The sequence below is a fragment of the Cyprinus carpio genome, chromosome B4, assembly GCF_018340385.1.
Source record: "Cyprinus carpio isolate SPL01 chromosome B4, ASM1834038v1, whole genome shotgun sequence".
NCBI classification, from domain to species: Eukaryota; Metazoa; Chordata; class Actinopteri; order Cypriniformes; family Cyprinidae; genus Cyprinus; species Cyprinus carpio.
The window spans coordinates 25,449,627-25,468,136 of NC_056600.1; the positions used below are offsets into that span (position 1 = coordinate 25,449,627).

General features: G+C 38.6%; 1 protein-coding gene across 4 annotated transcripts; it reads left to right on the forward strand.

Annotated features, from left to right (window-relative positions):
- Nucleotides 1-2,947: 2,947 nt before the first annotated feature.
- LOC122137065 (histone-lysine N-methyltransferase, H3 lysine-36 specific-like) lies at nucleotides 2,948-16,049 on the forward strand. 4 transcript variants are annotated; one of them, XM_042722466.1, is made up of 10 exons: nucleotides 2,948-3,311; nucleotides 3,547-3,745; nucleotides 4,385-4,541; nucleotides 4,680-4,869; nucleotides 9,483-9,575; nucleotides 9,939-10,031; nucleotides 10,743-10,835; nucleotides 14,655-14,747; nucleotides 15,402-15,494; nucleotides 15,942-16,049. In XM_042722466.1, the coding sequence occupies exons 2-10, from the start codon at nucleotides 3,640-3,642 to the stop codon at nucleotides 16,032-16,034; spliced, it is 1,011 nt and encodes a 336-aa protein (XP_042578400.1). In that variant the 5' UTR covers nucleotides 2,948-3,311; nucleotides 3,547-3,639; the 3' UTR covers nucleotides 16,035-16,049. The 4 variants fall into 4 exon arrangements, with proteins under 4 accessions (XP_042578400.1, XP_042578399.1, XP_042578402.1 ...); XM_042722465.1 differs by having other exon boundaries at nucleotides 2,948-3,745; XM_042722468.1 differs by having other exon boundaries at nucleotides 2,948-3,745; nucleotides 4,443-4,541.
- The last annotated feature ends 2,461 nt before the right edge of the window (nucleotides 16,050-18,510 follow it).

The following is an 18,510-nucleotide window of genomic DNA, read 5'->3' on the forward strand; positions in this document are numbered from 1 at the left end:
ATGGTATAATGTTCTGATCTGCTGCCTAATAAATGTATTAGGTACATCCCTTTGTCACACCTGTAAATTACACCTATGGCGTGATAATAAAACGGCAAATTTTGGTGTATTAACGCTGCCAGAGAAACTATTATAAAGAAAACGCTCATCATGCAGTAGTTCTAGCTTGTGTTGCATTTCACTGGTTTCATCTGTTGCAGTGTTTTTGTCCATGCACAAACAAATTAAATCTATTCCGTCTGTTGCCAACAAAGTAAAAATGAATAGACAGTGTCGATTGTGACATTAAATTAAGATCTGGACATGTAGAACCATATTTGTGATATGATCTGGGAAAACCCGTCTGATTTCGCTTTGGGAATTTTTCAGGAATTTTGAAAAATAGGTTGAATGTCAATTTTTTGTCAAAATTAAGTTTTTATTATTCTATAACATCTTGTCACCTGTGAAAATATCTTGGCAAAATAAGTAGCCTACAGAAAAATTTCTTTCTCTTATGTTTCTCTTCCGAGCTGCAGAGGTACTTTCTATTAAAACCAAAAAAACAGTTAACCTATCAAAATAAACAAACCACGTAACATTTATAATAAATGAGTCCAGTCCTGTGTAAATTACAGCAAGCAAAGTTTATTTTTGATTTATTTGAAGTAACGTTAGCTGCACACTTAAACAATCTTGCTCTCAGTCTGCTCAATCTTAGTGATGTCAGTGCCCTAAATGATGTTATAACAGACTATTTCACATCCAGAGATAGAGGATCGGATGATGAAGTTACTAAAGGTCCGATGACAGTCTTTTATATGCACAAGTGCGCTGGACACTTTTCTAAATAAACTACAAGGTACGCTATTCGAGCTATCTAAACATACAAGAGGTGATCAAAAGTTCAGAGACTGTGCCCATCGTGATAAACAGCGGAAAACTGTCCTCTTCAGCGTTAGTCTGTTTGTGTAATGATGCAGTAAAGCTCCTGACAGACAGCGGATCGTTGTAAGTGAAAGTGAAACTTTAAACCCGTTTTTCTCCAAATTCCATTCTGGAAAATCATAGCTATCAGCCAACTTCAGATAGCCATAACTTATGTTCGTGTGTTCAGTGTACAATGTATGTACAGTGTAAATAAGAGACTAATTTCACAGTGTATACAGCTTCAGTGATTATAAATAGGCTAAAGTTTTTTTTAGAGTGCTTAAACGCGCAATAGATCAAAGTTATTGATAATGTCATATATAATTTATTTGCTGTTTGAATTAACCGAGGAAAGAAAACATTAATTGTCAATTTCTAATGTTTTTATTCAATTGCAATCAGGTTCAATATAAATTCAGTCCCACTGAATATTTTATACATGACACCCAAGTCTGGTTCTTGCCTAAAAAGATGGGTTTATGATGTTTAATACATTTGAATGTTGTGTATTTTGTACAGCAATACGGTGTACACTGACTTTGCTCTATCACTGTATTAGTGCATTAAGCAGTGTTTTGGTTGTTGGGGGATTCCTGGGGTGTGATGTAGTATTGCAGCACAGCGCTGCAATATAAAAGCAATAGCTGTATGTCTTCCTCAGACGTAATATTTAATCTGTGCATCAGCATCTGTGGGAATAACGTTATAATATTTTTCGTGGTGCAGAAAGTTACATACATGTATGCTATGCACAGGGAAAGAAATCGTGAAGATGTTAAATTAAACAAACATAGCTTTTGTCTCATTTACCAGATTTTTGGAATATACTGGCCCTGATGATCATCATATGTACTTCCCATTTCTGTAAATCCGTTTTTGTGAATGAAATTGACATGAATGCCTCTCTTAAACCGTTATGTTGGCCTTGTCTACAGCCACTAGTGGCACCTGCTGGTGAGGCAGACTAATAGCAGATGGTGATCACGCATCGGTGATCTACTGCTTTTCCTGCAGTTCCCGGATGGGCAGCGTCATATTTAAACCACTAAATTTGAGGAAGCTAATTTTTATTTTTAAACAGAACGAATATTTTGGAAACGAAATCTGAAAGGTGAATATGGATTATTGAATTTTCCATAATGAAAATTTATGTGAAATGCTTTTAATTGAAATGTTTACAGCTTATATTTACTTACAACCATGTTGAATTTCATCCCCCAAAAATGCAATCCTTAAAAATACAATACATTAAAATGCAAGAATGGTTAATGCAATGCCTATTTTTTTCAATTAGTGCAATTCAACAAGCTTTTTTATTTCAAAAACATTTGTCATTATTTTTGTTCCATACATAGCATATTTTTCCTATTTTAATTTTTGTTATTAAAGTAAGGTAAATACTGGTAAAATGTACCAACAATCACATTTAAAATTATACACTTTTTGATATACCATAAAAATAAAAGGTAGCCCATCTTATATAACATTTAGTCTATCCATCTCATAGTAGTTTACCAAAATTGTATTAACAGTAGAATTGAAATCTTTTTTGTAGTCTTCAAATCTGTGTACTGTCTTACGTTTTAAAATCACTTACATACGAAGTTCTCTCCATTCAAGCAATAATCACCATCACGACTCATGCCACTGTAAGCTTTTCCTTTTCTTTTGTTTTCATTCGCGATCTTTACAACACACATTACTCTACATCACGTATTTCATGGCACAACCCAGCTAACAAAAAAAGGTCCCCAGGATGTCCCCTAAATGGCCTCTGTGAACGTCCCCTGGACGTCAGCATGTAGGGCCCCCTTGACGTCGAGCGGACGTTCGCGAAGACGTCCTCTGGACATTCACGGGGACGTTCACAAGACGTGCAGGGGCCATTCGGGACGTTTAGGGGACTTTCACTTTAAGTCCTCAGAATGTCATTTTATTTACTTTTAGGCTAATCAAAGACAACAGACACTTTGTATGAAGCAAAATATGTTTATTTTAATTGAACAATTGTAAAGTTACAGTGCTCTTTTCATGTGTGTGTGTGTGTGTGTTTGTTTTTATTACATAGTGGGGTCCTCAACACGTTAGCACACTCACATAGTGGGGACCGAAAACATAGTGGGGACCAAATCCCCGGTCCCCACAATGTTTTGCTTGTAATCGGCTCAGGAGGCGGTGCTGATAGGCCTAGTGCAGTTTTTTTCTTGATCCCCTCCATGAACAAAAACCGGATTTCTGTGTGTGAGTGTGTGTGGCTGTGCGGAACTGCACCTCTACACACACATATGACGTAATATATGAAGGTACACATTTTTTTCAACTGCTCATGCGCAAGTCGCTTAATTAAATGACAAAAACAACTTTAAACAGTGTCTATCAATGGGGAAAGTACATTCTTACAGGTAATTAACCTACTTGTAAATATTATATTACATAATTCAATAAATAAACATCACAAATTCGAATTATTTTTAAGAATGTTTATGTGATGGAGTTTTCTAATGAGATTAATTAACGTTAAAGTTTTTTCAGAATCATAATCTTTGAATGTGGCGAATGAACTATTGATAATCTTAAATTTCACGTCGTTATACAATTTAAAGTGTTTACTTGTGCGTGTTACTGCGTATTGTAAAGTGTTATTAACTGCGGCGTGGCGGGAGATTGTGAGACCGCGTGACCTCTCTGAATCACTGGAACCGGAGGAGCGACGTGAGACGGCCTGTTGAAATGAGAAGGAGAAGAATAAAACCGTTAAAAGAAGCGGAAGATCATGTTCTCCGTCGCATCGACAAGACCGACGCACTGGAGGCCAAACACATAAACGAGTATAAAGGTAGGTTTGTAAAGAACTTAGATGTTGTTGTGACTGATTGTGATTAGCAGTACGGCGCTCCACACATGACGCGGGAAATATAAATATATATCATGGCCATGAATAGGAAGTCTTCCACGAATGAATTATGAAACTGCTAACACCAGGGAATAAAATAGGAAATCGTGGCCACGAATAAACAAGGCAGCGAATGATTTCTTAGTTTTGTTACCACGATATAGCAAAGAGCCTATAGTACTGTATAGTAAGGCCTAGGTATTGCTAGCAGGACTGGGTTTCTTAATTGGTAACGTTATGAGTGGTAAATTTACAGTAATCACATACGTTTTAACTATGATTTAAGTGGTTTAAAAATACTAAATAAGTAACCATGATTATTTTATAGGATCTGGGTCCATTGGGATATAAAGGATATTGTGTTTTTTTGTTTGTTTTAGCAGTTTTAAATTGCTCTTTGTGATATTATCTGTAAATTAATGAAAGAAATAAGCATGATGAAAGAATGTTGAATACATTGGTTAAACTATTACAAAGCATAAAAGTTGTTTACATTTGGCTAACCATCAATGTATTAGTTACATGTCTACAAGGAATTGTATTAACAATTGTATTTACCCCACCCCCCACCCTTTTTTTCAGGTCGTGGAGTGTTTGCCTTAATTCCTTTTATTAAAGGAGATTTTGTTGTCGAATATAGGGGAGAAATGATCACCTTGATTGAAGCCGAACAAAGAAGAGAGGCCAATCAAGACACTTTTTTTATGTTTGACTTCATCTGGCAGAACAAGAAGTGGAGGTAGTTGTTTTTTTTTTTGTTTAATGAATACATTTTAAAGTTTGCAGTTAAAAAAAAAAGTAATTTTAATTTTGTTCAAATCCAAATTTGTCTTGTTGTAGTTTGTTAGGCTAAATGATTAATTTTTGTTTCCTGAAGCATTGATGCAACTCATGAGGATGGCACCCTTGGCCGCCTTATAAATGATGATCACATAAACCCAAATTGTACAATGAAAAGGATTATCGTTGAGGGAAAACCCTGTTTGTGCCTATTCGCTGCAAGAGACATCTTTCCTGGAGAGGAACTCACATATGACTATGGAGGAAGTCACTGGCCTTGGAGAAAGGTTTGGCAAAATTTGACTACTTTTATAATTTGTACAGTAGAGGAAATGGAAAGTTTTTAATTAAATACTTATTATGTGCATTTTTTTTAGATTAAAATATATAAATAAACTACTAGAACAATGCTATATATGTTTCCAGATATATGTTTGAAACCATAGAAATCAGCTATTTTAAACAGTGTAGTGGTGTCATTGCATCATCTGTCAACAATGTCATACCCGCATGGAAACGTCAAATAAATAACTTTTTTTCAGTGATAATACAAATTTATCTAAGGGAATAAAAGCCTTTGCAATGGCTTAAAATACATATATAATAGCAATGAGGCAATAATAATTTTGGTTCAAATCAAGGATCAAAGCAAGTTATATGGTTTTATTAAACAAACATGTTAAAATACATGTAATATTTTAAAAATATAAAATCATAACTTAAAGGGATACTCCACCCCAAAATGAAAATTGTCATTACCATTGGTACCATGTCGTTCCAAACCTTTAAAAGCTTCGTTCGTCTTCAGAACACAATTTAAGATATATTTTATGATAAATCTGGGAGTCTTGTGACTGTCACATTGACTGCCTGGTAAATAACAGCATCGGGGTCCAGAAAAGTTTGAAAGACATCGTCAGAGTACTCCATCTGCCATCAGTGGTTCAACCTGAATGCTAGGAAGTGACAAATATTTCCTCTAAAATATCTTATATTGTGTTCCAAAGCCGAACAAAGCTTTTATAAGTCTAGAACGGCATGGGGGTAATTGATTAATTACTAAATTTTCATTTTGGGGTGGAGTATCCATTTAAGTACACTATCCCCCAGTTTCACAGACAAGGTTTAAGCCTATAGTAACATAACTAAGATAAGGAATTCCTTTAAAGTACTTCTTTTGCGAGTACATGTTCGGTGCTGTATGCATGGCTTGCAGCCAAAGTCCTTTAATAATCTTTGTTGCAGCGCTTAAGTTAAAATACTGAGTGTGATTTAATAAAATGATATGTTAAAATGTGTGCTTATTCTGTGGACATAATCCCACTCACGCTCATCTGTTTTCAATGCAGCTGTAATAAAAGTATACAGAATATGTAACTTAATCAAATAAATGAAAATATAGGCTACAACCAACTGTATTTGATGTATTGTGCCCAAATGATAAATATACATATATATATATATATATATATATATATATATATATATATATATATATATATATATACAGGTCCTTCTCAAAAAAATTAGCATATTGTGATTTTTTCCATAATGTAATGATAAAAATTAAACTTTCATATATTTTAGATTCATTGCACACCAACTGAAATATTTCAGGTCTTTTATTGTTTTAATACTGATGATTTTGGCATACAGCTCATGAAAACCCAAAATTCCTATCTCAAAAAATTAGCATATCATGAAAAGGTTCTCTAAAACGAGCTATTAACCTAATCATCTGAATCAACTAATTAACTCTAAACACCTGCAAAAGATTCCTGAGGCTTTTAAAAACTCCCAGCCTGGTTCATTACTCAAAACCGCAATCATGGGTAAGACTGCCGACCTGACTGCTGTCCAGAAGGCCATCATTGACACCCTCAAGCGAGAGGGTAAGACACAGAAAGAAATTTCTGAACGAATAGGCTGTTCCCAGAGTGCTGTATCAAGGCACCTCAGTGGGAAGTCTGTGGGAAGGAAAAAGTGTGGCAAAAAAAACGCTGCACAACGAGAAGAGGTGACCGGACCCTGAGGAAGATTGTGGAGAAGGACCGATTCCAGACCTTGGGGGACCTGCGGAAGCAGTGGACTGAGTCTGGAGTAGAAAACATCCAGAGCCACCGTGCACAGGCGTGTGCTTTTGAACCAGAAACAGCGGCAGAAGCGCCTGACCTGGGCTACAGAGAAGCAGCACTGGACTGTTGCTCAGTGGTACAAAGTACTTTTTTCGGATGAAAGCAAATTTTGCATGTCATTCGGAAATCAAGGTGCCAGAGTCTGGAGGAAGACTGGGGAGAAGGAAATGTCAAAATGCCTGAAGTCAAGTGTCAAGTACCCACAGTCAGTGACGGTCTGGGGTGCAATGTCAGCTGCTGGTGTTGGTCCACTGTGTTTTATCAAGGGCAGGGTCAATGCAGCTAGCTATCAGGAGATTTTGGAGCACTTCATGCTTCCATCTGCTGAAAAGCTTTATGGAGATGAAGATTTCGTTTTTCAGCACGACCTGGCACCTGCTCACAGTGCCAAAACCCCTGGTAAATGGTTTACTGACCATGGTATTACTGTACTCAATTGGCCTGCCAACTCTCCTGACCTGAACCCCATAGAGAATCTGTGGGATATTGTGAAGCGAAAGTTGAGAGACGCAAGACCCAACACTCTGGATGAGCTTAAGGTCGCTATCGAAGCATCCTGGGCCTCCATAACACCTCAGCAGTGCCACAGGCTGATTGCCTCTATGCCACGCCGCATTGAAGCAGTCATTTCTGCAAAAGGATTCCCGACCAAGTATTGAGTGCATAACTGAACATAATTATTTGAAGGTTGACTTTTTTTGTATTAAAAACACTTTTCTTTTATTGGTCGGATGAAATATGCTAATTTTTTGAGATAGGAATTTTGGGTTTTCATGAGCTGTATGCCAAAATCATCAGTATTAAAACAATAAAAGACCTGAAATATTTCAGTTGGTGTGCAATGAATCTAAAATATATGAAAGTGTAATTTTTATCATTACATTATGGAAAATAATGAACTTTTTCACAATATGCTAATTTTGTGAGAAGGACCTGTGTGTATATATATATATATATATATATATATATATATATGAAAACATTTTAACATTGTGGCTACTTGCACATTCAATTGAGCAGCAGTTTCTAGCCATGCAGCCTTTCTCTCACGTTTTATGACAGCTGTACCTTTTATGGTTATTAGAACAATAAATTAAATTGCAATCCAAAATTGCATTTTAAAGCATTAAAACACTAAATCAAAAGTTAAAAATTACTGAATTAAAATTTTTAAAAAATAAATAGAATCAGACTACATTTTAACTGATAAGAGGAACACAGATTTAACTCATTAGCCAGCTTACATTTGATTTACAGTTAGGTCTGTCATAAAATTATGATTATATGTAGAATTAAAATATTAAGTCACATTTAATGTCTAACAAGATATATTTTATTTATTTATTAAATTATTGCGCTATTATTCTATTGCGTTCTGTCTCATGAACGCAGCGCTGTCAGCACGCACAGCTACTTCGTTCACCTAAACCTCGCCCCCTCCTGACAGCAAAATGGATATATTCGCTTGACTTATAACATTTGCAGTTGAAAAATATACCTGTGATGTGTCAGTTATGCACAGGGAAAAACACAATGTCTCAAATGCATTAAACAGCACAAATATTCGCTGTTTGCTGTGGTGGATTGATTTGATCCATGATCGACATTAAGGGCTGCTTAAGAATAAGCGTGCACATCAAATTATCCTGACTCACTGAACCTGGATCAAATAACTGAGATTGCATGAGCTTAAATTGTCGTTTATGAAACCGCTTTAGTCCCGATTGATTTGTTAGGTTATTTCAAGTCAGGTTTTAGACTTTAATCCCCACTTTTCTTAGCGTCTTTTAGAACCCCCCCCCCCCCCCCCCCCCCCCCGCTTTGTATTTTCTGTTGGTGTGTTGTCAGTTTTCTCTTTGCTTTGCAATTGTATTTTTTACTGCTTGAGAACGTGTATAGTGTGAGGGGCATTGTTTGTCATCCATGGCAACAGTAACTAAGGGTGGGCAGGTATTGCGAGTGGTCAATTGAACTGTGACCTAATTCTGGTTTAGTCTAAGCTCTGTCTGTGAAACTGGCCTAAGTATTATCCAATCCTTATTTAATATTGACTAAACAACAATTAATTCAAATGTTCACTTGATCATTAACATTTGGCCATTTCTTTACAATAGAATTGCTACAGCTACTGTCACTTCTTGAACAAGAACATGTGGACATCAAACCATGAAACCATGCGAGGGTTTTAATTTTTTTTTTAATTGTGATGAATTTTCTATGAACAAAATATTTAGGAAGATAATGTTTTGTCCTGTGTTAGTGTAGGTTTAATTTAATTTATCTTTTATTTAATGGAATAGCAGCCTTAGTGAATTCACAATAGCACTTTGCTAAAGTAAGAGTTTTAAATGGTTTAAATGCATAGTGCAGCCTTAGGAAGCAGTTTAATGCATTTCATGGATTCTCATCCATGGAATGCAGCACTTCGGCTATTTTGTCAGTTAATCAACAGTTAAAACCGAGTACTCCTTAATGTAATCATGGAATCATGACACCCCTTCTGTACGCCATTCTGTCTATCAGACTTTCTTTTCTTTTGTCTTTCTTTCTGTCCGTCCATCTGTCTGTCTATTAATTTATTATATTCGGTCTTGACTTGAGAAAGTCTTACACACTGTTTTCAGTGTAATGTACGTAGTGGGGACCTGTAGTTTTAGGAAAGCCATACAAACTACCAAATACACACATTTCACAGGTTTAGAATAGTGGGGACCTTGTCTAATAAGTGATGACTTGTAACTATTTTTTAAATAACTTTATTATAGCCTCCATGCAATGATGATGACAACATGACAGCTATAGAGAACTGCTCTGAGGATTCTGTAACTACTGCAGGCACTTCACGATTCACAGCTGAGGTATGTGTATTTATTATCTCTGTGTCAGTTTCTTTATCTGTCTGTGCCTGTCTCTGTCTGTGTCTATCTGTCTGTGTCAGTCTCTTTATCTGTCTGTGCCTGTGTCAGTCTCTTTATCTGTCTGTGCCTGTCTCTGTCTGTGTCTCTTTATCTGTCTGTCTATTAATTTATTATATTCGGTCTTGACTTGAGAAAGTCTTACACGCTGTTTCCAGTGTAATGTACGTAATGGGGACCTGTAGTTTTAGGAAAGTCATACAAACCCTTTGGTACCAAATACACACATTTCACAGGTTTAGCATAGTGGGGACCTCGTCTAATAAGTGATGACTTGTAACTATTTTTTAAATAACTTTATTATAGCCTCCATGCAATGATGATGACAACATGACAGCTATAGAGAACTGCTCTGAGGATTCTGTAACTACTGCAGGCACTTCACGATTCACAGCTGAGGTATGTGTATTTATTATCTCTGTGTCAGTCTCTTTATCTGTCTCTGCCTGTGTCAGTCTGTTTCTCTGTCTGTGTCTCTTTATCTGTCTGTGTCAGTCTCTTTATCTGTCTGTGCCTGTGTCAGTTTTTTTATCTGTCTCTGTCTGTGTCAGTCTCTTTATCTGTCTCTGCCTGTGTCAGTCTGTTTCTCTGTCTGTGTCTCTTTATCTGTCTGTGTCTGTCTCTGTCTTTGCCTCTTTATCTGTCTGTGTCTGTCTGTCTGTCTGTCTGTGTCAGTATCTTTATCTGTCTGTGCCTGTGTCAGTCTGTTTCTCTGTCTTTGTCTCGTTATCTGTCTGTGCCTGTGTGAGTCTGTTTCTCTGTCTTTGTCTCTTTATCTGTCTGTGTCTGTCTGTCTGTCTGTCTGTCTATGTCAGTCTCTTTATCTGTCTGTGCCTGTGTTAGTCTCTTTATCTGTCTCTGTCTCTGTCAGTCTCTTTATCTGTCTGTGTCTCTTTATCTATCTGTCTATTAATTTATTATATTCGGTTTTGACTTGAGGAAGTCTTACACACTGTTTTCAGAGTAATGTACGTAGTGGGGACCTGTAGTTTTAGGAAAGCCATACAAACCCTTTGGTACCAAATATACACATTTCACAGGTTTAGCATAGTGGGGACCTTGTCTAATAAGTGATGACTTGTAACTATTTTTTAAATAACTTTATTATAGCCTCCATGCAATGATGATGACATTATGACAGCTATAGAGAACTGCTCTGAGGATTCTGTAACTACTGCAGGCACTTCACGATTCACAGCTGAGGTATGTGTATTTATTATCTCTCTCTGTGTCAGTCTCTTTATCTGTCTGTGTCAGTCTCTTTATCTGTCTCTCTCTGTGTCAGTCTCTTTATCTGTCTTTGTCTCTTTATCTCTCTGTGTCAGTCTCTTTATCTGTCTGTGCCTGTCTCTGTCTGTGTCTCTTTATCTGTCTGTGTCAGTCTCTTTATCTGTCTCTCTCTTCATTAACTGCAAGCCGTTCTATTCGCCGCGGGAGTTTCACTCGTTCATTCTGGTGAGCGTTTACATCCCTCCGCAAGCGCACGTAAGTCTGGCTTTACAGAAACTCGCTGATCAGATCACAGAGACAGAACAACAACACCCGGACTCCATTTTAATCATTCTTGGGGACTTTAATAAAGCCGACCTCTCCCGTGAACTGCCAAAATACAGACAGCATGTTACATGTCCCACAAGAGACAGTAATATATTGGATCACTGTTACACCACACATAAAGGATGCATATCACTCTGTTCCACGAGCAGCTTTGGGACGTTCTGATCACTGTCTGATTCATCTTATACCGACCTACAGGCAGAAACTAAAATCAGCTAAACCTGTAGTAAGGACTGTAAAAAGATGGACTAATGAAGCAGAGCAGGATTTACAATCTTGTTTTGACCTCACTGATTGGAGTGTTTTTGAAGCTGCTGCCACTGATCTGGACGAACTCACAGAGACTGTAACATCTTATATCAGTTTCTGTGAGGATATGTGTATTCCTACCAGGACTCAACTAATTTACAACAATGACAAAACCGTGGTTCACAGCAAAACTCAGTCAGCTCCGTCAGGCCAAAGAAGATGCTTTCAGGAAGGGGGACAATGTCTTGTATAAACAGGCTAAATACACACTGGAAAAGGAGATCAAAGTGGCAAAGAGGAATTATTCTGATAAAATAAGGACTCAGTTCACTTCCAACGACTCAGCATCAGTGTGGAAAAGTCTGAAAGAGATCACCAATTACAAGACACCATCCCCCAGCACTGTGGAGAATCAACGACTGGCAGACGATCTGAACGAGTTTTACTGCAGGTTTGAAAGAACACCCCATCACCTGCCCTGAACATCTCTCCACACAACCGTTCACACCATTTACACCTCTTGCAACCCGCCTGAACACCTCTCCACACAACCGTTCTCACCATTCACACCTCCTGCATCCCCCCTCTCCCCCACACCTGCAATACAGATAAGCGAGGATGCGGTGCGCCAGGTCTTCCGGAAGCAGAAAAGGAAAAAAGCACCAGGCCCAGACTGTGTTACACCAGCTTGTCTGAAATCCTGTGCTGACCAGCTAGCCCCCATCTTCACACAGATCTTCAACAGATCACTGGAGCTGTGTGAAGTCCCTTCATGCTTCAAACGCTCCACCATCGTCCCTATCCCAAAGAAATCCAAAATTACAGGACTAAATGACTACAGGCCTGTGGCTTTAACGTCTGTGGTCATGAAGTCATTTGAAAAACTGGTGCTGGCCCACCTGAAGGACATTACTGGACCCTTACTGGATCCTCTTCAGTTTGCCTACAGAGCAAACAGGTCTGTGGACGATGCAGTAAACATTGGACTGCATTATGTTCTGCAACACCTAGACAGACCAGGGACTTATGTGAGAATCCTGTTTGTGGACTTCAGCTCGGCCTTCAACACGATCATCCCAAACCTCCTCCTCCCCAAACTAACTCAGCTCTCTGTGCCCACCTCCGTCTGTCAGTGGATCAACAGCTTCCTGACAGACAGGCAGCAGCTAGTGAGGCTGGGAAAATACACATCCAGCACCCGTACAATCAGCACTGGAGCTCCCCAGGGCTGTGTTCTCTCCCCACTGCTCTTCTCCCTGTACACTAATGATTGCACATCTAAGGACCCCTCTGTCAAGCTCCTGAAGTTTGCAGATGACACCACACTCATCGGCCTCATTCAGGATGGTGACGAGTCTGCTTACAGACAGGAGGTTAAAGAGCTGGCTGTCTGGTGTACTCTCAACAACCTGGAGCTTAACACGCTCAAAACAGTGGAGGTGATCGTGGCCTTCAGGAGAAAACCCCCCTGCTCTCCCCCCACTAACCATCATGAACAGCACTGTGACTGCAGTGGAGTCATTCAGGTTCCTGGGCACCACCATCTCTCAGGACCTGAAGTGGGACATTCACATTGACTCCATTGTGAAAAAGGCCCAGCAGAGGTTGTACTTCCTTCGCCAGCTGAGGAAGCTTAACCTGCCACAGGAGCTGCTGAAACAGTTCTACTCCGCCATCATTGAATCCGTCCTCTGCACTTCAGTAACTGTCTGGTTCAGCTCAGCTTCTAAATCTGACCCCCAGAAGACTACAGAGGGTAGTCCGGACTGCAGAGAGAATCATCGGTACAACCCTCCCGTCTATTCAAGAACTGTACTTATCCAGAGTGAGCAAAAGGGCTGGCAAAATCACTCTGGACCCCTCACATCCAGCACACTCCCTGTTTGAACTGTTGCCATCTGGTCGACGCTACAGAGCACTGAGCACCAGAACGGCCAGACACAGGAACAGTTTCTTCCCCCCAGGCAATCCATCTAATGAACATTTGACAATAACTGTGGAACACATTACACTATTTATATTTACAGACACATATACTTATTATCTAACACACATACTTAGTGTACACTTAAATTATTATTTTTTTGCACATAATATACCTGTACATACATAACTGCTCGTAATATATCTGCCATACAATTGTCAATTTGTATATTGTCATTCCTTACCTACTGATTTGTATTTTTTGTATTTTTTTTATTCTTTTTATTGTGTGTTTTTTGTTTCTGTCATTCTCTTGCACTGCGGAGCTTCTGCTTCTGTCACGAAAACAAATTCCTCGTATGTGTAAACATACCTGGCAATAAAGCTCATTCTGATTCTGATTCTCTGTGTCAGTCTCTTTATCTGTCTGTGTCTATCTGTCTGTGTCAGTCTCTTTATCTGTCTGTGCCTGTCTCTGTCTGTGTCTCTTTATCTGTCTGTGTCAGTCTCTTTATCTGTCTCTCTCTGTGTCAGTCTCTTTATCTGTCTGTGCCTGTCTCTGTCTGTGTCAGTCTGTGTCTCTTTATCTGTCTGTGTCAGTCTCTTTATCTGTCTGTGCCTGTGTCAGTCTCTTTATCTGTCTCTGTCTGTGTCAGTCTTTTTATCAGTCTGTGCCTGTCTCTGTCTGTGTCTATCTGTCTGTGTCAGTCTCTTTATCTGTCTCTGCCTGTGTCAGTCTGTTTCTCTGTCTGTCTCTTTATCTGTCTGTGTCAGTCTCTTTATCTGTCTCTCTCTGTGTCAGTCTCTTTATCTGTCTGTGCCTGTCTCTGTCTATGACAGTCTGTGTCTCTTTATCTGTCTGTGTCAGTCTCTTTATCTGTCTGTGCCTGTGTCAGTCTCTTTATCTGTCTGTGCCTGTCTCTGTCTGTGTCTATCTGTCTGTCAGTCTCTTTATCTGTCTGTGCTTGTCTCTGTCTTTGTCTCTTTATCTGTCTGTCTGTCTGTGTCAGTCTCTTTATCTGTCTGTGCCTGTGTCAGTCTCTTTATCTGTCTGTGCCTGTCTCTGTCTGTGTCTCTTTATCTGTCTGTCTATTAATTTATTATATTCGGTCTTGACTTGAGAAAGTCTTACACACTGTTTCCAGTGTAATGTACGTAGTGGGGACCTGCAGTTTTAGGAAAGTCATACAAACCCATTGGTACCAAATACACACATTTCACAGGTTTAGCATAGTGGGGACCTTGTCTAATAAGTGATGACTTGTAACTATTTTTTAAATAACTTTATTATAGCCTCCATGCAATGATGATGACAACATGACCGCTATAGAGAACTGCTCTGAGGATTCTGTAACTACTGCAGGCACTTCACGATTCACAGCTGAGGTATGTGTATTTATTATCTGTGTATTTATTATCTCTGTGTCAGTCTCTTTATCTGTCTGTGTCTATCTGTCTGTGTCAGTCTCTTTATCTGTCTGTGCCTGTCTCTGTCTGTGTCAGTCTGTGTCTCTTTATCTGTCTGTGTCAGTCTCTTTATCTGTCTTTGCCTGTCTCTCTCTGTGTCAGTCTGTGTCTCTTTATCTGTCTGTGTCAGTCTCTTTATCTGTCTGTGCCTGTCTCTGTCTGTGTCAGTCTGTGTCTCTTTATCTGTCTGTGTCTCTTTATCTGTCTGTGTCTATCTGTCTGTGTCAGTCTCTTTATCTGTCTCTGTCTCTGTCAGTCTCTTTATCTGTCTCTGTCTCTGTCAGTCTCTTTATCTGTCTGTGCCTGTCTCTGTCTGTGTCAGTCTCTTTGTCTGTGCCTGTCTCTGTCTGTGTCTCTTTATCTGTCTGTCTATTAATTTATTATATTCGGTTTTGACTTGGGAAAGTCTTACACGCTGTTTCCAGTGTAATGTACGTAGTGGGGACCTGTAGTTTTAGGAAAGCCATACAAACCCTTTGGTACCAAATACACACATTTCACAGGTTTAGCATAGTGGGGACCTTGTCTAATAAGTGATGACTTGTAACTATTTTTTAAATAACTTTATTATAGCCTCCATGCAATGATGATGACAACATGACAGCCATAGAGAACTGCTCTGAGGATTCTGTAACTACTGCAGGCACTTCACGATTCACAGCTGAGGTATGTGTATTTATTATCTCTGTGTCAGTTTCTTTATCTGTCTGTGCCTGTCTCTGTCTGTGTCTATCTGTCTGTGTCAGTCTCTTTATCTGTCTCTGTCTGTTTCAGTCTCTTTTTCTGTCTCTGTCTGTGTCAGTCTCTTTGTCTGTCTGTGCCTGTGTCAGTCTCTTTATCTGTCTGTGCCTGAGTCAGTCTCTTTATCTGTCTGTGCCTGTCTCTGTCTGTGTCTCTTTATCTGTCTGTCTATTAATTTATTATATTCGGTCTTGACTTGAGAAAGTCTTACACACTGTTTCCAGTGTAATGTACGTAGTGGGGACCTGTAGTTTTAGGAAAGTCATACAAACCCTTTGATACCAAATACACACATTTCACAGGTTTAGCATAGTGGGGACCTTGTCTAATAAGTGATGACTTGTAACTATTTTTTAAATAACTTTATTATAGCCTCCATGCAATGATGATGACAACATGACAGCTTTAGAGAACTGCTCTGAGGATGTGTATTTATTATCTCTGTCTGTGTCTGTCTCTGTCTGACAGAGATTTTCTCTCTTCCACTTCATTTTCATATTTTTTTTGTCTTTTTTGTCCTTAACAGCCTTTTTACAATTACTCAAACAACTAATACCAACCTCACACCTAAAAAAAAATAACTTCTTATAACAAGGTATTTATTTTTATATTTACTTAAATAATGTTGAAGTAAGAGTGCACTCCTTACTTCAACTATAATTACTTAAGTAATGTTTTTACCTGACTCATACCTAAATTGCATTATTTTTAGCTGAATAATGTGAAGTAAATTTAAAAGGACAAATAAAAATTGAAAGAGGACCATCTTTTGAACCACCTTAAAATCTGTTTTCTAAATGCAAGTTACTATTGTGAATATCGTTTCACACCCATAAGACATTTGTTAATCTTCAGAACACTAATTAATATATGTTTGTTGAAAGTCAAGTGCTTTCTTTCCCTCCATCTGGAGTTAGAATGGTAGGCAAAAGCTCAGATTTCATCAAAATAATTTTAATCTGTTTTCTGAAGATGAATAAGGGTCTTATGGGTTTGGAACAACATGAGGATGAGTAATGTTAATGATAGAATTTTCATTTTTGGGGCAACTATCCCATTAAATTGATAGAAATGGATCGAGCATTTAACAAATGTTGATTTAATATACAGATTTTACACATTAATTATAAAGTGTAAAAATGTCAACAGTTATTTTTCATTATGATAAACACACTTTTTTCTAGATCATTTAAAACTTGTCATTCTGATGTTTTTTGTTTGTTTGTTTTTTTAGAGATCTGTGATTCGTGATGATTCGGATGATCTCTTTGAAAATTCCAGTGTAAACAGTAAAGACATTCAAGATGATGTCAGACGGAATCATGCATCATTTGCAATGAATGAACAACATTCCGCTTGTACCACAGCATCCAAAAGAGCAAAAAACACCAGAGTAAGTGTTAATTACTTTAATAGCTTGAATAGAATAGAGAATAGCCTATGATAGAGGATTAAATGAACTGAATGGTCATTGTCTTTCAAGGCTAGAGGGAAGATTGCTGAGTACTCAGATGGTTCAAGTGAAGATGAGTTATCTGTTAGTGAGGAAGAGTACATTCCTGACACATCAGAGAGTTACACATCAGATAGTAGCATGAGCTTTACTGCTTCACCAAAAGGTAAAGAAAAAAAGTTACAGACTTTGCCAGTCCGGAGCAGTTCAGCTGTGAACAGAATCAAAAAGTTCAGTATTCAAAGCAGCGGTGACTTAGGGAGCTCCCAGAAACACGACATAGCCAAAGTTCCTGACACATCTTCGATTCTTGACAGCGCAACATCAGTAGTTATCCCAGCTATAATTAAAAAGAGAGGTGGATTGAGAATGTACAGCAAAAAACAACAGTGCTTTTTTGTGACGGTGCTTTTACAAAAATTTCTAGACACCTGGAACGAAAGCATAGAAATGAGGTAGAGGTAGCAAAACCATTAAGTCATCCAAAGGGCTCAACAGAAAGGAGGATGCAACTGGAGTATCTACGAAACAAAGGGAACTTTGCTTACAATAGTACTGTTATTAATACAGGTGCAGGACTGATGATTCCACGGAAACTGCCCAAAAAGAACCTGGTTGTGGAAAGTTTTATTCACTGCATTTACTGCAAAGGACTCTTCTTAAAGAAAACTTGTGGCGACATGTCAAGGTTTGCAAATTCAAGCCTGGTGATGAGAAGCCGAAACCTGGAAAAACCCGTGTCCAGGTTCTTTGTGGTTTTGCACAACCTTCCCCACCAAGAGTAACTCATGGTGTTTGGAAGCTGTTAAATTCCATGAACCAGGACCAAGTGGCACTTGAAACTAGAAACGACTGGTGCATTTTAGAGTTAGGAAAACATCTATACAACAAGTATGGATCGAGAGTTAAAATGCATGAACACATCCGCCAAAAGATGAGGAAACTTGGAAGACTCCTAATATGTGCAAGAGAGGTATCCCCCCTTACATCTATTAAAGAGCTCATTCATCCCACAAACTTCATGCATACCATCAATGCAGTTAAAAGGGCTGCTGGCTACAATGAAGAGACCAATGTATTTGAAAAGGCTAGTGTGGCTGTGAAACTTGGACAGAGTCTGAACAAAATTGCAATGCTCATTGAGAGCCATTCTACTATTAGTGGAGATGAAGAGACAGGAAAAATTGCGAACAGCTTTCAACAGCTTTATCAGTCCAGATGGCCCGAATACATTTCTACAACAGCCCGGAGAACACTGGAGGAAGCAAAGTGGAATTCCCCACAATTACTTCCATTCACCGAAGATGTTAAGCTCCTTCATATATATCTTGACGAGCAAGAGAAGACCCATCGCCAACTCTTGTTAACACAGCCATCATCTCAGCACTGGGCAAAACTGGCCAAGATCACGTTAACTCAGGTTATGCTTTTCAATCGTAGACGAGAAGGGGAAGTGTCACAAATGCCGTTGTCTGCATACATCTCCAG